The sequence below is a fragment of the Chrysemys picta genome, chromosome 1, assembly GCF_011386835.1.
Source record: "Chrysemys picta bellii isolate R12L10 chromosome 1, ASM1138683v2, whole genome shotgun sequence".
NCBI classification, from domain to species: domain Eukaryota; kingdom Metazoa; phylum Chordata; order Testudines; family Emydidae; genus Chrysemys; species Chrysemys picta.
Genome location: NC_088791.1, coordinates 117,487,371 through 117,510,224, shown reverse-complemented (window position 1 = coordinate 117,510,224; position 22,854 = coordinate 117,487,371). Strand labels below are relative to the sequence as shown.

General features: G+C 41.9%; 1 protein-coding gene across 28 annotated transcripts in view; it reads right to left on the bottom strand.

Moving 5' to 3' along the window:
• The window catches only part of LOC101951029 (pleckstrin homology domain-containing family A member 5), a 158,279-nt gene that overhangs the window by 2,032 nt on the left and 133,393 nt on the right, over window positions 1-22,854 (bottom strand). For 18 of the 28 annotated variants that reach the window (XM_065567887.1, XM_065567871.1, XM_042848993.2 and 15 more), the window contains 6 exons: window positions 18,720-18,929; window positions 17,806-17,961; window positions 16,604-16,728; window positions 14,337-14,479; window positions 12,952-13,056; window positions 3,363-4,213 (listed from right to left, as the gene is read on the bottom strand). In XM_065567887.1, the coding sequence (XP_065423959.1) occupies window positions 12,962-13,056; window positions 14,337-14,479; window positions 16,604-16,728; window positions 17,806-17,961; window positions 18,720-18,929 (729 nt within the window). In that variant the 3' untranslated portion in view covers window positions 3,363-4,213; window positions 12,952-12,961. Of the gene's footprint in view, window positions 1-3,362; window positions 4,319-12,951; window positions 13,057-14,336; window positions 14,480-16,603; window positions 16,729-17,805; window positions 17,962-18,719; window positions 18,930-22,854 lie in introns of those variants that run through there. The other 10 variants (XM_065567891.1, XM_065567873.1, XM_065567856.1 and 7 more) reach the window with 2 other exon arrangements.

Sequence of the window (22,854 nt, the reverse complement as noted above, 5' to 3'; positions counted from 1 at the left end):
TTAGTTCAATAGTTTATTCCTCAGATTTACCAGCAGTTATGCATTTTTTTAATATGGTCAAGTCAATGTAAAGTGTCATCTTTCTAAATGATGGGCCAGATTCCACATGTTGAATACTTTGAATATTCTTATTGAAATTAGCTAGACTACCCCGGAACATTACAAAATATAAGTAAGGGGATAGCAGAATCCAACTCTGGAGTAAGCGTGCACAGGATCCAAAACACAAGACACCGGTGAGGAAAAAACACAGTGATCTGGTTCTTAATCTTGAGTCCCATGATTCCATGCCATTCACTTGATGCTTCACAGATCATTGTACCAAACCAAAATTGTACCTCTGTTTACAGAGCAACAAAAGTTAGGAGGGCGGGGAAAGAACTTCTTGGACCATCCAGTCCAGTCTTCTGCATTAATCAGGATCTTTTGTTACACTTCACCCTAGGATTTCATCTAATCTATTGCTTAACACCAGTGACAAAAGTGACTCAAAATTACTTCACTGGGCAGTGGAATAGCAGCTAATATTACAAACATTTCTTACATGTAATCCTAGTTATGTCCAGTGGAACTGTAAAAGTTTACTTTCAACTTGATTAATGCACATTAATTTAGGTAAGAAGAAAAAAAAGTAGTTTTGATTGTTTGAAAAAATAATCTCAGTGTTTTTGTCAAGTTCCTTTATGTTTTACAACAACAACAACAAAAAGATGATTTGAATAGAAAGTTCCCCCTTCCCCCCATCATGACATCGAATCAGAGTCGGGTTTTAACTGCTGGATGATCTATCTACTCCCTGAACTGGCCCAGACCAGTTTGCACAAGAAATTCCCAGGACATAAAGTACAGCTTTTCTAGTGATGTTACTTTATTCAGGAATTTGAAAGGACCACATTCCTTAGTCTTCTTGGAACAATGCAAGTGGTGAACAAAAGCTCCAGACGGAAGGAGATGTAATTGGTTTTGAAGAGCATGAACATCTGTAGAGCATGTGTCTGTCGTATATTCCTAAGAGACCCTGCTTTTGAGGAAAAAAGCAAACTATGTACAAATGTCAGCACAGTAGCCAATGAAGCAATCAATCAGAAATTTAAAAAAATAACCTAGACACAGACTTAAAATATAGCTATTTCCAGGCTGACAATCTAGGGATTCACTTGTTTAGCGGTGAACATTTCAAAAGCATGACCAGTGGGCGGAGAGTTAAAAGATAAGTGCAACAGAGAAATTCTGGTGAGGCAGGAGAAAGGGAAGTAGCTGCTTTTTTAATCAATTTACTTTTCCAAACAGTTGAAAATAGTTTCAAGCACCCAATTGTACTTCAAATCTTCAGTGCAAATGCAGAGGAAATTCTGAGGCCTGACACACTGGCATACCTGTGTTGATTAGAAGGATGTGATTATTTGCTAACATAGCTGTGTCAGCAAAAACTAGTGTAGACTGTTATACTGGCAAAAACTCTCTTTTGCAGACATAGCTTATTTTGTTCAGGGAATAAATATAAGCTTTACCGGCAAAAGGACTTTTTTCCAGGTATAAACTGCATCTACACTATGAGGGTCTGCTGGTATAGCTATACCAGCAAACCTTTTACGTGAAGACAAGGCCCAAGAAGGTTCCAGATCACTAATCATATTCGCTCTTTGGCTAGTGCCAAGACAACAGCCCCGTGGTGCCCTTCCCTTTCCTCACTTCTCTGCATTTAAACAACTACAGAACTTGGTGCACGATTTAAACACACCCACAGTGAAGTGAAACCCATATTTTAGACCCTTATCTGAAGTATGTGCTGCACCACTGGGGATTCAACGACTTCTCTGTGGGTTTGGCCCAAGATACTGAATGAATAGGTAAGTCAGTGAGAAGTTGAATGATGTCTTCAGCAAACATTGCTGTTCGGTTTTAAAAACAGCTCTGACAGTCTGACTGCCTTCTCCCAGAAGTGAAAATGTATTGAAGTTTCAAACAAACAAAAAAAGATTTCAGTTCTTTGCAGTTGGGATCCAAATGATTTTCTTTCAAATCTACTTTTCATTATCCTTTTCTAAAAATGTGCACAATCAGTCTCTACTCACACCCGTTCAGACAGCAGTGGGGGATAGAGAAGTGAAACCAGTAGTGTGTGTAATAAGAGGACACGCACGACAAATGATTTTACGTTTGCTTTTTGATTCCTGGAAGATGATGTGCAAACATCAGAGCCCTGAGGAATCATCTCATTCCTCTTCTAACCCCTACCATACATGGAGTTCACTCTAATGTCTTAATGCCTTTTAAAAATTATAATTTAATCCTCTCAGAATCCTTAGGAGATGAACAATTTTACATAAACAGATTTGGAACTGAAGCAAAAAGCAACAAAGTGATGTGCCCAAGGTCACAGGGGAAAGCGTGGCAGAGCCAGGAACGGAACCCAAATTTCTTCCCGAGTACCAGCCACAAGGCTGTCTTTTTGCTCTGTGCTATGGGCACTACTTCCAGCTGGGCAAGGTGGAATCCCTTAAGTGTCTACCAGTGTTGCTCTTGTGTGGAGGTGATGTCACTAAGGCTATGTCTACACTATCACGTATTATGTCAGTAAAACTTGTCACTCAGGGGTGTGAATATTCCACTACCCTGAGCAACATAAGTTTCACCAGCATAAGTAGTAGTGTGCACAGCATTATGTTGGCATGAGAGCGTCTCCCGCCGTGGGGGTGGATTAATTATGTCGACAGAGTTCTCTCCCATCGGCCTGGGAGCAGCTCCACGAGAGATCTTACAGTAGTGCAACTGCATTGATACGGCTGTGCCGCTGTATGCTCTCTAGTGTAGACATAGCCTCAGTTTAAGGCCAGAAGAGACCATCATTATCATACAGTTTGATCTCCTGCACATCACAGACCCTCCTCCAACTAATCCTGTAATATAGGGGTTCTCAACCTTTTGCTTTCCGGGCCTCCCCCAACATGCTATAAAAACTCCAAGACCCACCTGTGTTACAATAACAGGTTTTCTGCATATAAAAGCCAGGGCCAGTGTTAGGGGGTAGCAACAGGGCAATTGCCTTGGGCCTCATGCCACAGGAGCCCCCACAAAGCTACATTGCTCAAGCTCCGGATTCAGCCTCAGGTGGCAGTGCTCAGGACCCAGGCTTCAACTCTACATGGCATGGCTTTGGCTTTCTGCCCTGGGCCCCAGGGAGTCTAATGCTTGGCAGCCCCCCTGAAACCTGCTTGCAGGCCCCCTTGGGGGGCCTTGGACCACTGGTTGAGAACCACTGCTGTAATAGGCCCATAACCCTTATTAAGATGTGCTTCCCACACAGAGTCATGATGAGTACACCGTCATCTGCTTGCTGAAAGAAATACTACCCACACAACTTAAGAACATTAACATTTATTTAACATGATAAAAAAGAAATGAGATATGAACATTTGCATTTGAACAATAGTAAGTGGCTTCTTATACTTACATTGGATGTGCTCATTGTATAATATATACACAATGAACATAATTACATTTGTACACAAACTAAGTACTGGAATTGAAAGCCTGCTTATTGCTGTACACACCCTATTCCAACAAAGAGCCCAGTACCTCAAAATACCTACACTTCATTTTGTTTAAGAAAAAGTAAGCACAAATATTCATGTATATGTGATAACAGTGTGGCAGTAACTGCTGATGCTGCAACCTGACCAAGAAATAATTACAGCAGAAACAGGACATACTTTACTCAGCAATAATAAAAATGGCACATTTTAAATATATATAAAAATTTTACAAATCAAATGTCAAAATACACTAGTATTTAAAAAATGTAAAACAAGGTTTAGTGGTGATATGTAAAAGAAACTGATCTGTTATGTACCTAAAAGAAGCAAAAATGCAAACTTAAATGATTGCATAATTAAAAACATTAAATTCTGTAAAACATCAACTAAGATTCTGACTTTAGGCTGCATATGAAAAAGAATCTTTATGTGCATGGAAATCATAGCAGCAGGCTGGTATCGGAAGAACGATCTTCAGACTGTTGAGTGTACATATGGGCCATTTAAAGCTGTCTTGGAATAAACATTTTCCAGGAAGTTATAAAATGATGCTCTGTGGCCAAAAGCATCAGAACTATGAATTTCATAGATTTAAAATATACTCTACAATATCTTCTTATATTTCCATAGGTCCGTACTCCTCGGCCATGAATGGTTTCAACAGAATCTGTTAAGAGCTGAAAGACAGACATAGATCAAGTTACTGTATTTTACCAAAACACTGCATAAAGTACCTCTTAGGATTAGGCATGATGGGGAGATTCTGACCTCACTGTGGCTATCTGCAAAGTAAATTAAATTATTAAAGAGAATCTAAGAAAAAATTAGTTTCCACAACCTATTTTTTTAGGCATTAAAGCTATTTTGACAGCAATTCACAAATAAACTGAAACAAACGGGGTTTTTTTGTACAAAGAACCATTTTAGGGTTTTATACTGCCACCATCAATACAGTAACTAAGTGCTTTCCATGTAAAATTTGTAGCAAAGCCCCTAAATGCTGTACCAACGGACTGGCAAGATTAGGAACAGGACGCAGTACTCTTCACTTGCTATGATGTAATGCAGTGTTTGGGATGAAAGATTCTAAATAAATATCATCATCACTCTATTAAACTGTATTTAAGCATATATCAGCATGCTTAAAATGTAACAATATACTTGTGATATAGAATAAGCTCTCTCCTTAGTCCTATGATACCACATAGCACCACTTTCCTTTTCCAAATTCCACTGCCTTATTGAAACCCATCATGCATCTCCCAGACCTGGTCTTAAAAACTGGCCTATGAATTGAAATGCACCCCCCAACTTATAAATTCTATTGCAGAGGATTTCTTGCCCGATAGTTTGCATCCCACTGAGTAAATAAGTTCCTGCTTTAAAAAATTAAACTCCTCCTACAGGACAGGAAACTTGTTCACAGCCTGGTATGTTTGTTGTTTCATTTGGGAAATTACAGCTCTTAAATTAGTCATGGGTAACAGCAATGCTCCTCACATTCCACAAACATTTTAAATGCATTGGATAGTGCTTAAGAAAGGTGTTTGATTGACAGCCCTGGTGAAAGACCTTTAGTCAGAGAAGTATATTGTGGGCAGCAGCAGTGCAGGCTCCCACACACTGTGCTTCATTGTGTTTCAACTAAAATGGGTCAGGAATTTTTTGACAAAACATTTTTTTAGTTGGAAAATGCTGATTTACTGAAACAAACTTTTTGTGGAAATGTATTGTTTTCAATGGGAGTGGGGGAAGAAAAGGCCCACCCCAGAACAGTCAAATAGCAGAGTGGCTAGTGCAATCTTCTGGGATGAGCAAGGGTATGTCTACACTACCCGCTGGATTGGTGGGTAGTGATCGATCTATCGGGGATTGATTTATCGTGTCTATTGTAGACGTGATAAAGTCTATCCCCGATCACTCTGCCTGCTCCAAATCATGCATGGCAGGGACTTGAGCCTTCATGAGAGTCTCCCTCTAATTTTTTTGCAAAAACCTTTCAGAAGGTCTAGGTTTCATCGCCACGTAGAACAAAACCAAATGTCAAAATCTTTTTCATGACATGGAATTCTTGTTTTCCAGGCCTAGAATTAACCCTGATATGAAACCAGCTATACAATGACCATTCAATATTGGGGCTCTCATAAGACTGCTAACCAGTGTGTCAAGTGCAGATATGAGATATACATTAGGAAATGGACTAATGTCTCCAACTAAATTCAGATACTGAACAGAGGGAAACTATTTTTAGGCTCTAATATCCCTGGCTTTACTAAAACTAGGGAATTAGAGACAGAGTCCATTTTAGAAGTACCATCTAGGAATATATTATTTTGTCCTCAGCAGGTCAGTGTTACTTGAGGAAGCATATCTAAGGTGGCAATATTATGGACACAACACCACCTTCACATACACAACTGTGTAGGATGTTGGGGTTAGTGTCTTAGGCAGCAAAAGAGATTACCAGTCTTTCACATCTGCAGACCTGAATTCATATTGTAGCATAAATACTTAGAGAAAATGGCTTTGGAGAGCTCATCGTTGATGCACATGACAGAGCCAAATGCAATTGGACACAATTGGTAGTATCTGCTCAAGAGAAGAAGAGGTTCCTTACCTGTAATTGGAGGTTTTTCGAGATGTACGGTCTCTATAGGTATCCCAAACACAGGTGCGCAGCACACCATGCGCCCCAAATTTTTCAGCAGCAGTGTCCATTGGTCCACATGGCCACCTTATGTTGCCATGTGCTCCATGTGACATTACAGGAGACCGTGCAGGGCGACACGCCCTCAGTCTCCCTCTTACTGCAGTATAATGAGTCTGCAGCAGAGAGGAAGGTGGATGGGTATTGGAATACAAATAGAGACCACACATCTTCAAGAACCTCCAGATACAGGTAGCAACCTTCTCTTCAAGTGATGGTCCTTACATGTATTCCAAACGCAGGTGAGTACGGAGCAGTGATCAACTCAGAGACAGGGGAGCAATGACACAATGGGCAAGACCTGCTGCAGTGGCATGACCTATAGTGGCATCTGCCCATTGGCTGCCTACTGGTCGATGGCATAGTGCACTGTTTAGGTGTGAACAGAGTGCCATGTTGCTGCATGGCAGATCTCATGCCAAGGAGGCGGAGGTGGAGCCTGCCAGATGGTGTCACGTTGGAGCGCGTGTAGCATTCTGTAATGCACTTCAAGATCCAATTGGATATACGCTGTGAGGAAAGGGGCTGCCCTCTGGACTGTTCCACAATGGACATGCTTCACCTAAGTCTATGAAGAGGCATGATGAGGCGCAGAATGCATGAGTTCTGTCCAGGTAGAAAGCCAGTGCCCTGCCGACATCCAGGGAGTGTAGCGTACTGTCTGCGGGAGTGGCATGTGGTTTAGGGTGGAAGATAGGAAGATGGATGGACTGATTGAGATTAAACTTATAGACAACTTTTGAGTGGAGGCACAGGGAGACTGTATCTATGGAAAACTGTATATGAGGTGTCAGCTACCATGGTCGCCAGTTTGCTGACTCAGCAGAGGTGATAGCCATCAGGAAGAGGACCTTCATGGCTAGGTAGGCCAGGGAGCATGTAGCCAGTGGTTTGAATGGAGGTCAGGTGAGCACAGACAGGACAAAGTTGAAGTTCCAAGGGGAGTGGGGTAAGGACTGGTGGGAAACAGTTTGTCAGGCTCCTCAGAAACTGGGTAGTGGTAGGGTGTGTAAATATCAACTGTCTGTCCACGGGGCGGGGGAGGGTGTGTGTCTCTGACCTAATTGCAAAACCCGAGGTCTTGAGCTCTAGGATGTGGTCTTGGATGACAGGCACGGAGACACTGTAGAGGGGGAGGTGTCAGCGCTGTGCCCAGGAGGTGAAGCGCATCCATTTTGTGGTGTAGCATGTCCTCGTAGACTCTCGCTTACTGTGTGAGAGAATACAGTGGACAGGTGATGAACAGGCATTCTCTACACCTGAGCCCCATCCAAAAACCAGGCCATCAATTGGAGAGGGTTTTGGTTAGGGTGGCAAACCCTGCCGTGGTCCTGGTGAGATGTATGTGCAGTGTGACATAGGTAAAGGCCACCATGTGGCCAAGGAGGCAGAGATGACGGCGCACCCTCATGCGTGGGTTGCAGCACAGGGCATTCACAAGGGCTATGAGGGTGGTGAAGTGGGGCATTGGGAGGAAGGCCCAGAGCATAGGGGGTCAGAAATGGTGGGCAAGCCCAGGAGTCCACACTATGCCGCAAGACCAGGGAGAAGGACGGGTTGTCCGCTGAGAAGCCCTCCTAGTCCGAAAAAACCTCTGGAAGTGGACAAGTCATCGGTTTGGGCAGTACTGCAACCAGTGTGGGTGGGCTGTGACTGAGGAGGAGTGGCTCATCCACCAGTGAAGGTGGACGGGGGGTGGAGTGGCTGAGAGAAGCAGCAAGGGTGGGTACAACAGCTTGAGGTGGGAGACCAGCAGATCCAGCTGGCCCGGTGTCCAGGGCACATCCCGCTGTCTGTCGCTCTGAGGAGGGGTATGCAGAGTGGAGCCCAGAGTGTCTTGCGACAGCTGAGTAGTGTGCACTGGTGGGCGGTCGGGACCCTCAGTCCCTGCGGGAACTGGCAGGTCTTGCTTCTGCTGCACCTTGCCCCGCCTTAGGTGATCGCCCTGCAGGATCACCATGCAATGTCTTACCCGACCGAACCCAGATCGGGGAAGAAACGCAGTTTTGCACAATGGTCCACGATGGGGACCTGCTGCGGTGTGAGAGCGCTTGTGACTGTTCTTATGTACCTTCTCACATCTTGGCAGTGCTGATGGACCCAGAGGTGAAGCCAAGGGCGAGACGCTCACTGCCGGTGATGGTCGGTGCATCACCGGCACAGGATCTGACTCCGCCTGGGGCCAGAGCAGCACTTTCACAATGAGAAACTTGCAGATGGGCTGAAGTCAAGTGTTGCGGGTCCTTGAGGGGAAGGATTTGCATATATTGCAGTGAGTGACAAGGGTTGTCTTGCCCAGGCAGGCGAGAGCACGCATGTGCTCATCACTCACGAAGAACGAGCGAGAGCACGAAGTACAATTCTTGAACCCCGGAACACAGGGCATAATCCCCTGACGGGGTCGGGAGAGGCCCCATGAGGAGCTATATACACTAACTAAACTAACATATGTACAGAAGTATGAAGAGAAAGAAAACAGAGCTAACTATTTACAACATACAGTTGTTCTCATAGAGGGTATGAGCATAAAGAGGATTCCAACTCCAGCCATGCGGTAAGAGGGAACCAAGGGCATGTTGCCCCACAAGGCCTCTTATGACCTCATTTGGAGCATGTGGCAATATAAGGTGGCCGTGCAGGTCAACAGACACTGCTGCTGAAAAACTTCCAGCTCCGGCGAATGGGCACCAGTGTTTGGAATACATATAGGGACCATCACTCGAAGAAGAATGCCAGGTTGTTCCCTTTTAGGACAGACACAGAGATTGATCCGCGTGGGGGAAGCTAACAGAGCTATAACCAGTAGAGTCTAGCTCCAGTCAGTCCACTGAATTGAAACTATGTAAAAGAAAAGGTTGGTTGGGTAATGACAGCCCTACTTAAAGGCCCAGAATATATACATACACCGCTCCAATGTTCGTGTGTATTTATATATACGCTATTTGATTTGTATATAAACAGCTCTATTTCTACATTCTGAAAGTGCATATCATGATTTACCATTTGAAATATTTTTACTATAATATTAAGTTTGAAACAACCTGAATCTGAACATGACTTGCTATATACTGTTCATGAAAATCAATAGCAACAAAGGCTGCATGTGATGTTTTTGTATGGACAAGAAAGAAGAGATGAAAACCATTTCACTTTAACAAAGAGGTAATACCTCTTTCTGCCTATTACTAATACAAGAAAGTATCACATTGCATGCCATTATGACTTTGTTAAAACAAAACAGGTGCCCTATACGAACTAGGTTATGCGTTTTTAAACTTCACTAAGGAAGCATCTTTTAAAAACTGACAAAGTTCTCCTTTCCTAGTTAGATGGCCTTACAGGACCAATGAAACAAGGCATATTCTTTTGATTGCCTTTTCTTGAAGGCTTATTTTAAAAGATATTCCCTGACAATGTAGAAGTTTTGACTAATTAAAGTGCTGGTAAAAGTGTTAAAACGTTCTGACCTGTATCCCTTAGTTTCTTTAAATACCTTTATAAACAAACCAGCTTACTTCTATTTTCACTCACGTTCAACAAACAGGAACTCTCAGAACCATAGAAATGTAGGACTGGAAGGGACCTAGATAGGTCATCGAGCCCAATCCCTTTCACTGAGGCAGGACTATGTATTATCTAGACCATCCCTGACAGATGTTTGTCTAACTTGTTCTTAAAACCTCCAATGATAGAGATTCCACAATCTCCCTAGGTAATTTCTTCCAGTGCTTAACTACCCTAACAGCTAGGAAGTTTTTCTTAATGTCTCACCTAAATCTCCCTCGCTGCAATTTAAGCCCATTGCTCCTTGTCCTGTCCTCCGTGGATAAGGAGAACAACTTATCATACTCTTCTTTATAACAATCAGTCATTTATGTACTTATACCCCCCTTCAGTCTCCTCTTCTCCAAACTAAACAAACCCATTTTTTTCAATCTTTTCTTGTAAGTCGCTTTCTAGACCTTCAATCATTTTGTTCCTCTCCTCTGGCCTTGCTCCAATAAGTCCACATTTTCCCCAAAATGTGGTGCCCAGAATTGGACACAGTACTCCAGCTGATGCCTTATCATTGCTGAGTAGAGTGGAAGAATTTCATGTTTTGCTTACAACACTTCTGGTAATACATCCCAGAATGATTGCTTTATTTTGCAACAGTATTACATTGTTTACTCATATTTAGTTTGTGATCCACTATAACCCCCAGAGCCGTTCTGCAATTACTTTTTCCTAGGCAGTCATTTCTCATTGTGTATTTCTGCAATTGATTATTCCTTCCTTAGTGTATTACATTAGTAGTGTACTGCATTAGTTCTTATTGAATTTCATCCTATTTATTTCAGGCCACTTCTCCAGTTTGTCAAGATCATTTTGAATTCTAATTCAAGCGCTTGCAACCTCTCCCAGCTTGGTATCACCTACAAACTTTATACCCGTATTCTCTCTGCCATTATCTAAATAATTTATGAAGATATTGAAGAGTACAGCACCCAGGACAGATCCCTGCGAAACATCATTCAATATGCCTTTTCAGCTTGACAGAGAACCACTGGTAACTACTCTCTGAGTATGCTTTTCCAACCAGTTGCGCACCTTCCTTATAGTAGGTTCATATTAGGCTGTATTTCCTTAGTTTGCTTATGAGACGGTCATGTGAGACCGTATCAAAACCTTACTAAAGTTGAGATATATCACATCTACTGCTGCCCCCTATCCACAAGGCTTGTTACCCTGTGAAAGAAGGATATAAATCCATGTTAACTGTTACTGATCACCTTATTGTCTTCTAGGTGGTTAGAAACTGATTGTTTGATCATTGTTCCATTGTCTGTATATCATAATGTGATACCTATCTATATAATAGATCATCATATCATCATATAGAATAAGAGCATTTCTTCTGACCAAGCTAATGATTTCTACCTTGATTCCTACAAATATAAAGAACCATCAAATTCTACACACACAGTGAGCCTAACTGTGTGTTTTTATTATTGCTCTCCTTTTCCTCCCATCCTTTTCCCTCCTACTATTTATCAAGTCACACTTATTTGTCTTCAATTAGATTCTAAACTCTTAGGAACATACAGTATGTACAATTCATAGTTCAACTGGGCTATGATCCTGATTGGAGCCTTTGGGTGTTACAACACCCAAATACTGATACATTTTTACCTTGACTGCATAAGCATGTGTTTCATTACAATTTAATATCTCTTATCAAGGGACTGTTATTCTACCATTACAAACGAATATGCTTGATGAGCTAATTGGTCCTTTCCATTTCTAACTACTGCTACCTTATCTGAATACTGTATGGATTATATGCATGTAAGGAACGGTTACTTTAACTGTGGTTCTTTGAAATGTGATGCAGATGTGTATTCCACTTAGGTGTGTCCATGTGCCCAGTGCATGGGAACCAGAGAATTTTACCTAGTAGTACCTGTAGAGGGAAAATACTTGTGCCTCCTGGCCGCAGCCCCTCTCCTGGCTATATAAGTGCAGTCCCGAACCCCCTCAGTTCCTTCACACTGAGTGCCCACAGAAACTGTGACGCAGAGGGGACAGAGGTGGGTCGTGGAATACACATCTGCATCACATCTCAACGAACCACAGTTACAGTAAGAAAAGGTTTCTTCTTCCTCAAGTAGATGCAGCCATGTATTCCACTTCATTGGCCCACAAGCAGTAGCCCCAGGAGGCGGGGCTCAGAGTCTACATAAACAATGACCGCAGGACCATCCATTGAAACAAGCATCCACCCTGGAAGATGCAGTAATGACTGGATGGTTTGCATGTAGCAGCCCTGAAAATGTACAATACTGAAATGCACTGAAGAATGCTATTGATGTTGTTTGCACTCTCATAAAACTAGCTCGCATCCGCTGAAGGAGGCGTAGTTGAAGCTATTTCATATGAAGTCATGATAAAGGAGGTTATTCATTTAGAGACTGTGAAAAGACCACCGGACCCTTCATATGATCTGTATGTGACGTGAACAGGCATGGTGAAGCACAAAACAGTTTAGTCCGGTCCAAATAGAAAGCCTAGACATTGCCTGACATCTGATGTGTGGAAATGCTGCTCTTCCAGTGATGAATGCAACTTAGGAAAAAACACAGGTAAATATACCGCCTGGTTCAAATGAAGCTGAAAAACCACTTCAGATAAAATTTTGAGATGTGGTCATAAAGTCAGTTTGTCTTTAGAGGTTTGTATGTAAGGAGGCTCTGCCATCACAGACTGCAACAGACTCTCCTGTGGATGCTATTGCTATCAGGAACGTAGTCTTCTGAGACAAAAGTGGAAAGGGACAAGACGCCAGGGGCATCTAAGAAAGAGAGAGGTTGTGAGGTTAGGAACCACACAGAGCTCTGACTCCAGCCACGGGTGGTAAGAAGGAACAGACAGAGGTTAGGGGAGTGCTACCTCATATAGCCAGAGGAGGGGCTATGGCCACAAACTGTGAGCGGTGACCTTCTAACAGTACTGCTCGGCCAAATTCTCCAGCTCCAATGTGCTAGGTGCGAACACACCTCAGTTGAATACGCAGCTGCACCTACTCAAAGAATCAATACATTCCTGTTTTGTTTGAGTGATATATACATCTCAGCTACCTTCACCCTACTTAATAAAATTGTCTGTGTGTGTTTCTCAAAGAAAACCCAGTATACCCAGAAAAATAGCATGACTGAAAAGCAGACGTACTTCTCTGAGACTATACACACATGAAATGTGATCCTTCTGTGAGCTGTGGTTGCGTTGATAGAGCTGGTGATGGTGGGGACTCTGGTGAAGAGGGCAGATTTTTTCCTGAAAAGAGAAATTAAAAAAATAAATGTCACAGAAGGCAAAAGTTAAACAAATTGAAAATATTTCAAGCAGCATGAAATTTGTGAGCAAGGTGTTATGCAAGTAAAGGTTAAAATAATCAAAAGAAACTTTTTAAAATCAACATTATATAGTGAAAATAATGCTATTTAAAGAGAAGAATTTACATTGTTCTTAAGGAAGATATTTGCTCACACAAGTAATTGTACCTCTGCAGAGCAGACAGTTGTAGTGTCACATACTACAATGGATACAGGACTGATGGTTAATGAATATGAAGAGAATTCTTTATTGAGTTTACTAGACATAGCCATAACCCTGTTATGCTCCCTAGCTAAGAGTAACTAAACCTTCCCTATAATGTCACCACAAATGATCTTTCCTAGTCCTGGCCTGAACTAAGCAGTCATGGAAAGGACTGTGCCGTTTGCCTTGTTTATTTATCCTTACATCACATCTGCACTTCCTTATTCCTCCCTGGCACCAAACAACTCCTGATCACTTCAAGTATTGATCATTCCATCTGCCCATTTCATAAGCAACTTGTCCGTCCCCCCAGCACTCTGATTTTCTTGCAAAGTGCGTCATTAAGGTATTTGCAACCACCCTGTCTTTTCCACTTCTGGCATCCCTCCTGACCTCTGGGGAGACACACACCAACCTCTCTGTTATTTTGCTGGTTCATAATCGAATGCCTAAATTGGGAACTATCTAGTGTTAATATGGCCCTCATCACTGTAGTATCTATGCTCCAGTAAAGGAGCTCATACCTGCAAGGATCAGGAAAGGGGATCAACAGCAGGAAAGTGTGTGTTTAGAATAGATGCCTTTGGTGAAATGACCTACAGAAGAAAGTCATGGAGCTGATTGGAACCAGTAGAAAGGAGTTAGACAGCACTGAACATGTGCAGAGGATTTGGGAGGAGGGTGTTCTGGAGGGAGACAGGGAACGATTTGCTCCAGCCAAGAGAAACTTCTGGGAACCCTCTCTCATCCTCGAACTAGTTGCCTCCAAAAGATCTGCATTTAAACCTCTGAAAACAGTGTGTTTCTGAGATTCGTCCATTGGGAAATTGGCTGGGTCTCTGTCCATCCCTCCCCAATAGGTGAAAAAATATACATGCAAGACCCAGATTAGTTTAGATTTCTTTACACTACACAAGAATTTCAGAGCATCAGAAAACAATCAGAATGTATATTACATATGTAACATTTAATTCCCAATGTATATCTCCGTGTAACTGACAGTCTCTTTTCCATACCTGCTGTTTGATTTTCTCTTGAAGATTGTACTGCTAACGCAAAAGAAGAAATAATCCCTTCTTGCTCTTGAACACTGGCTGCTTCACTCTCTTTTGGACTGGTTTCATGTTTGTGGTTTGCAACTGGGGCCATGTTCTGCAGACTAGTTAAAAAAAGTTGCTATTTTTAGAGTTCATTTAATTTAATTTCAGGTGTTAACCAATATTTACGTGCAACTGGAGTTCCCGCACTTAATTTTTTTCTCTTAACACAAAACCCTCCAATTTACAAGATTATGTTGTTTAAATCAAATACATATTTCTGGAACCTATAGTAGAGTGTTGAAACCCTGAATCAAAGAAAAAGGTAGTTTTGTTTCAATCTTATAAAATTCATTCTAGATAAAAAGAACTTTAAACTGGAAACTTGAGGTTTTTTTTCCTTTTTCATACTTATACACTGAAATAGATACCAAATTCAAGGCCGTAGGGAAGATACAGTGTGTCATGAGAATGTTATGACCATCTGAGAGGGCCTCAGTCTACATTGATAGTAAGACACATGTGTCTAGCTTTCAGTCAGGCAAGAACTACTTAAGAGGTGCACCAAAACTCCAGTACTACTCTAACTCTGAAATCATGGAGTTAATGGAAACCCTCCAAGGTGAAGTACCCTAAGGCAGTGGTTCTCAACCACAGGTATGCATACCCTTGGAGGTACATCAGCTTATCTAGATATTTGCCTAGTTTTACAACAGGCTACATAAAAAGCACTCACCAAGTCAGTACAAACTAAAATTTCATACAATGACTTGTTTTATACAGCTCTATATATGATACACTGAAATGTAAGCACAATATTTATATTCCAATAGTTTTATTTTATAAGGTAAAAATGAGAAAGTAAGCAATTTTTCAGTAATTGTGTGCTGTGACACTTTTGTAGTTTTTAAGTGAGGTGAAACTTGGGGTACAGAAGACAAATCAGACTCCTAAAAAGGGTAAGATAGTCTGGAAAGGTTAAGAACAACTGCCCTAAGGGGTCAAAAGTCCAGACTGCTCCTGAGTGGATGGCTTCCATACACAGTACAATGGACTCCAATAAAAAACTTGCCATTGGAGCCTTCAGGTGAGGCTTTTAACAAGAATCTTATGGAAAGCTTTGATGAGGCAAGAAAAGCTATTAATCCCTCATCCTGAGATAAAATTATTGACTAGATCTTGCATCCCAAAGCAAACCACAAATTGTGTTTGTCCATGATGAACGTATGCTCATAAATGTATTTGAAACTTCCCACATATTAGTTCTGAGCAAAAACAGCAACACAGAAAAAGGAAAAAACAAAAACAAAACCTAACCCAGAAATTAGTCTAGGGAGGATACCTGACTCCAAGCTATTTCACAATTACTTGTTATTTCTTTTGCCCCAAGTTTGATCTAAGAACCAGTGTTGACCAAGTTCCCTCCTTGTTACCAATCCATGGTGGGTGAACTCAGGGAATTTCTGATTTCAATAGGTGGCTAGAAATGAATCATGACTAAGTATAACGAGTTTGCTATGAATAGGAAGAAAAACTAAGTTGCATTCAGAATAGGTTATATTTTTATATTTCGTTCCATAGCTGTGTTGCGTTCTGCTTCTCAGAAGAGTGAAGTCTGTGTTGGAGCCCCTAAGTAGAATGGACTCTGAATTTGTCTGGAAGTAGGAGAACAGGGGTAGGGAGAAAAATCTTGAGTATTTTAGTTCTCTCAATATCTACAAAGAGAGATATTCTGCTCATTAATGAGTGAAATTAATGAGCAGAATAACTAAGTGAAATTAATGAGCAGAATAACTTTGATAATATTATTCAAACCTGAAGAATTTATTTCCATGAATCACAAAGTTTAAAGCCCATCTGTAAACAGTTCATGGCCTGATCCTATACCTGCCTCTGACAATGAATGCAGGACTGGGTCAAATATGTGCTATTTCTTTATATGATTATATTATGCAATCAAATCTTAACACAAAAACCATCTTGTAATGAACAACCTGTCCATGCTTAAATCAATTTTTCCATTTTTCATACCACCTAACCATTCATATTCTTTATACTTTTATAGAGAAAATAAACATATTTGTTTACATGCAGCCCCATACTACCCACACTTCCCCTTTGGAGTTGCGTAAAACAGTGAATCAAGCTTCCAAAGGTAAAAAACTAAAATATTCATTATTAAACTGTAATTAACTGTTGGACTAGTTTAATATGCAAGTATCTTATTTTTATGTATTTATTTTTACCTGATATCTACATTATGTGTTTTTCCCAATTCCTTTTGTTTTTCTACTCCTCCTTCAGCATTCCCTTCTTTTGGATCAGCTATAACACACGTGTCTGGTAACAGTGGGTCATCACTTTTTGTCAACTTTAAAAAGAAAAGGTGAGAAGTTTTAAGAAAAATCTGTAGGTACACACTGTGAGCACATACTGAATGGTGGGCAGAGAACTGATTTTCAGGAAGTAAGCTTTGTCAACAGAGCCAAATTTTGGCCTCAGTTATATAGGTATAACTAAAGAATTACGTTTATGTAATTTACATCAATACCATTACCTGAAGAGCAATACAGGAAGAAATGTGCAGAATTTGGCCCAATGAATTCTGAGAGTGACCTAGAACTATCAGGGAACTATCTAGAATCTGGATTGCAGTTTCTGTATTGTTTTCATACCTCCACCACCATCCAAAATGAATACAATGCACAACTTTTGGACACATTATTCAGTGTGAATGCTTTAGAAGTTCTGATTAGATACAGTCATTATCTGTGTGTGAAGTAGCACTCTTTCAAAAGGCTCAAAAAGGCTTCAAGTAAAAGTGTTAAGAAAAAGATGGTCAGTTTTAATAACTTGATTTTATATTGTTACTCTGTGGAAACTTGATAAAATGGTAAAGGTAAAGGAGAGGAAATGAGAGGCAGCAGCAAAAAAAGGGGATTAATGAAAGAATATGGGCAAAAAAAGGGAAGAAGAAATTCTGCATACGTAGATTTAAAAGTGTTAAATTACAAGGAGGCATGATTGTGTGGTAGTGGTTCTGACAGCCTTTAGCTCCACCTGTAAATCATCATGAACAGCAATTAGGATATTTTAAAATAGGGTACAATTGGGTGAGATGCAAGATAAATCTGAGAGAAATACCACTTTGATGATCAGCACAAGTCATAATTATTGCCCAACTCCATGCCGTGTAAATTATTGTCTCTCCTCTTATTTATTTGTTAAGCAATGTGATGTGCCGGGTGCTATACAAATCAAAAAAGGAAGAAAAAGGTCCCTGGTCTGAGGAGGAAACCTCAGTCACAAAATGCACTGGAAGACCCGAGTTGAATTCATCTAGAAGAGTTTCTGAACTGGCAAGCGATGTTATTTACAGATGTGCTCAGTATTTGTGGAAGAAGTTACTTCTGAGGTAGGATTGAACACTCTAAATATAACTTATTACCTCTTTAGTAAAATTTGCATTATGCTCTTCTGATCTAGCATTCAGTTGTGTTATTTCTTCTGCAGGAGTTTCATGATTTTGTTCCAAATCATTCTCTCTTATGGCATTCTCTAATTCCTTAATGTTACTGGATACCATATCGTCCTTTCTTCGATTCTGTAGAACAAATGTGATATATGGAGATACTCGCAATAAAAATCCAGTGGTATTACTGCATACTCTTTTCCTATTGTTATGCTGAGACTTCCATTATGTCCTCTCAAACATTGCTAAAAGTTATGAAAAAAACTTTAGACGGCTTGACCTCAATTCAAAAGTTTACCGCCCATTTCCTCATAGATGTGGCATGTTATTTTAATGCAATAGGTAAGAGTTAAAATTGCTTTTGAAATCTTAACTTTAAATATTCTGACTTTTGTGTAATTAAAACATCCAACTGTAATAAGTCAGGAACAATTTGTTGCTTATAGCAGATATAAAATTTATGGCTAACTGCATAAAGTATGGGGTGCTGGTAGTAATTCTTAAATTTAGGCTGCCTAACATTTTCCATTATGGGAAAAAACCTTGCAACCTTTTTTGAGAAGCGCTAATACCCCCATTGTTTGCAGCAGGCCATTGAAATTTGGTAACCTCAGGCTAGAGGAGTGCCTTTTCTTTATCCCAGGAAATTCCATTTAGGTTTAGCTGAGTTATAAACTGTTAAAAAAGTCTATTTCCCTTTCTCCTGCTTGCATTCCTAAGGCCAATTTTGGCAGCCTGCTATAAATGGACATTCTGAAGTGCAAGGCCCATGCCGCCACCAAAGCAGCAGCACTTGACTTTGCAACTTCCTCCCCCCGCAAAAAAACACATGTATTTTTTTTTTTGCTCTAACATATTACTGCGTACACACCAAGGAACTTTTGGCATACCTGAGACAGCTTAAATGGATTATCCCTAACAAAGGATGAGCTCTGTGAAGGAGACAGATCTGAAACGCCAATAATATTTAGCCCCTTTTTCTTCTCTCTCAGACAAGCTTGTTGGTGTCTCTTTATTCTTTCCATCTGCTCCTCCACAGTCATTCGAGGCCGAGTGTTTTCTGCCAGACATAACTGCTCCACTGCACTTCTCGGCCTTTCCTTAAAAGAAAGGAACATACTTTATTAAAGAGCACTCTTTGAAGCAATATTGTGAACATATAATGTGGGTGTTCACTTAAAAAAGCTTGTTCTGCACACCTGCATTTGGCCTAACTCTGGTATCCCCTATATTAAGACTGGTCAATATGCCAAGTTTTAGGGACAAGATTTATCTGCACTAGAAAATTACATCATGGTAGAACATGTTTTAATGTTAAATATGACTGAGCACTCAGTGTAGATAAAGACTGGCATGTTTAATGTGTCAGCTGATTGTGGTTACAGTTGGGTTGGGGTTAATAGATTCAGCTGCCTTTGTTCTTCTTTTGCAGTTACTTAGGGCTAGGCTACACTAGAAGCACTAGATGCCGCTGCACCATGTCTGGTGAAGACGCCCTAGGCTGAAGGCATAATTACTCCACCTGTGGACAGCGCTTAGGTTGTTGTAAGTTGCGTCGCTCAGGAGTTGGCTTTTTCACATACTCCTGAGAGATTGAAGTTACATCGACGTAAGTGGTAGTGTAGACCTGCCCTAAGGTAAATAAGAGCTGGTCAGTTAATAAGGAGTGGTTACCATGACCAGCTGATACGGAGTTCAACTTTATTATTATTCAAGCACCTAAGAATCTCAGTCATGGACCAGTACAAACTGGCGCTGTACAAACACAGAACAAAAACATGACAGTCTTTGCCTACACTGCACAATAGTGCCCACTATAGTTTGTTTTCCAATGAAATGGTTGTTTAAATTTATATAAAGTTGTTTCACCTAATAGAGTGACTACACCTCTACCCCGATATAACGCGGTCTTCGGGAGACAAAAAATCTCACCGCGTTATAGGTGAGACTATGTTATATCAAACTTTCTTTGCCCCCCCCATTCCTTGTTCCCTGACCGCCCCCTCCAGAGGCCCCGTCCCTAATCACCCCCAGGACCCCACCCCTTACCCAACCCCCCTGCTCCCTATCCCCTGACTGTTCCGACCCCTATCCGGCAGCAGCGGGAAGCAGAGCACCGGTGAGTGCGGGGAGGTTGGGGAAAGGACGCCCCCCGCACTCACCTGTGGCAGGAAGCGGAGCGACGAGGCCCCAGCCCACTCTGCTTTCCTTGCCCCGGCCTCAGCCGTGTAGCTGGGTGGGTGGGTGTGTGTGAGAGAAAGGTCACGCACTCACCTGCGGTGGGAAGTGGAGCGCCGCGGCTGGGAGCTGGCGGAGTGGAGCGGGCTGGGGCCGGGCTGCTCCGCTTCCCACTGCCGATGAGTGCGGGGATGTGGGGGAAAAGGACGCCCTCCGCACTCACCGGCAGCGGGAAGAGGAGCAATGCGGCCCCAGCCCGCTCTGCTTTCCTTGCCCCTGCCCCATCACTGGGGGGTGGGAGGTGGTTGGGGAAAGGTCCCGCACTCACCTGCGGCAGGAAGCAGAGCACCACAGCTAGGAGCTGGTTTTGTGGAGTGGGCTGGGGCCGGGCTGCTCCGCTTCCACCGCTGCCGGTGAGCGTGGGGGGGTGGAGGGAGGATCCCTTCCCCCAAGCTCCCTCCCCAAGCAACACAGCTGGGGCCGGGGCGAAGGAAGCGGAGTGGGCTGCTCCCGGCCCCCCGCTAATTCCCCCGGGCCACTCTGAGACTGCGGGGCCCCCAAAATTGCCCCCCCCAAGCTCCTGCCTCCTAGACCCTGGCGGGGGGGAGCCCCTGACTGCCCCCCGAGACCCTCTGCCCCTTATCCAACCCCTCAGCCCCGGACCGGCAACCTTAACATGCTGCTCAGAGCAGCGTGTCAGAGCTTTACCGCGCTGTATGCGAACCAGGTCACGTTATATCGGGGTAGAGGTGTATATGAGAACATTACCTGAAACAATAAATTAAGAGGACAGCATAAAATGTCAGTGACAGCACAATTTTGAAGAGATTTTGAAAACTGTATAGAGTAATGAACAGAAATGCATAAGAATTCAAATCAATATTTTAATAATGGGGGATACAGAGATAGACATGAAAATATTGTAACTTGGGTCCTCAACCCTGGATCCAGGTGGGTAGACCTAGGAGCCCATGCAGAGCCGGATGTGGGTTTGGGGGCCGTAAAGTCTTGGATTCTTTAAAAAGTAGTCAATTAAAAAAACCTCATTACTAACTATTAGATTACAATGCAGAGTAATCTAAATGGAGGGTCTTGCTTTATGGAGTTTACCATCACTAGTGACCAGGCTGATCCCAAATCTTGCCATCTTTATGGTAGATGGCTACCTGGCTTTCTGTTTGCAAACTCCTAAGTTGCAGAATGACCAGAGAGATGTGTACTGGGAAGCAAATGCATTGGTGTTTTCCTTTTCTGGGCCTTGTTCCTCTTTATTAAGGGCTGTGATTTACTTCTGAATTCAAGAAATGGCACCTTGATCTTACAGTGACAGCTGCCTTAAAATGCATATATTTATAGTTACTTCTGATGGTTTTTGTAAATTATACTCTATTGTATTTGGAAAGAAAACTTAGCTGTGCAGTCACCTTTAACTGAAAATAATTTTGTGGGTTTCAAATAATTTCTTGAAGATTTTTTTCCTGCTGATCAAATACAGAAAGTCTAAATGTTACCCGAACTCCATTTTCTTTAGCACTTTGCAAGTAATCATATAAATTACTCAAAGAACATCTTGTATAGAAGCAAGATTATTAGTACATATAAAATAAGATGTTCTGTTGTAAGTGACGTTACTAGCAATATAAAAGACCTGAGACTAGGTTATTTAGTGTCTAAGTCCACTAGCCTTCTCTGGAGAGCTATATTACAATCCTTATTAGTTCCAAATCCACATCATAAAATTGCCCCACAGCTTGACATAAATATAAGGCTTTATGCAGGAGTGGCCCACGACTTATATATGCATGGTGCAGCAAGTCAGGACTCTACTGCAGCGTCTTACACAGCACACCCTGGATTAGGTGTGAATCCAATTATTACTATTTTTCACTTTCCTGAGCACTGAATTTCCAGGAAAAATTTGCTAGAAAATCCACAAGGTTATGAGGTCGTTTATTACAAAACCTGAAAACACAGATACTGTTTCTTGAGGGAGAGAATCCCTGCAAAATTATATGCTGTTACCAAATTCTATTTCTATTAGGAATGATTATCTTTTACATATCACACACCTCATGATGGACTACTGTGTCTTTTTGGTCCAGTCAAAGTGAGGATTACTCACCTTGTGCAGTCACAGGTTCTTTGAGATGGTTGTCCCTGTGGGTACTCCCCTCTAGATGTTTATGCGCCCTGCGCTTATAATTGGAGATTTGTGGTAGCAGTGCCTAGCTGGGTTGTGCATGCAACGTCGCTATCTCACACCGCTCCAAGGGGGTTACGTAGTACTGCGTGACCAACCATCCCTCGATTCCTTCTCTACCGCAGAGAATCTACATGAAACTCTGAAGTAGAGGGGAGGAGGAAGGGTAGTGAACACCCACAGGGATGCATTCCCCATCTCATGTTTCAAGGTTAGCGTACCACCATCTTTAGCAGGTATGGGAACCATGTCTGTCTGGCCACGTAGGTGCTATTAGGAGGACTTTGGATTTGTCCCTCTTGATCTTGTGTATGACCCAGGTTAAGAGAGTGATTGGGGAATGCATACATTAACGGTGCATCCCATTTGAAGAGGAGCATGTTATCTAGGGAACAGGGTCCCAATACGGCTCTGGAGCAATATTGTGGGCACTTGGTGTTCTGTGCTTTTGCAAAGAGGTCTATGGTAGAGAATCCCCATAGTTTGAATATCATATGTAGAACTCCAGGGTCCATTTCCCACTCACAATTTTGTGAGAAATCTCTGCTTAGTGCATCTTCTGTTGTGTTTTGACATCCTGGAAGGTAGGATTCTGATGTGTCAATGTTGTGACTGATGCATCAGTTCCAGAGCAGTATCGCCTCTGT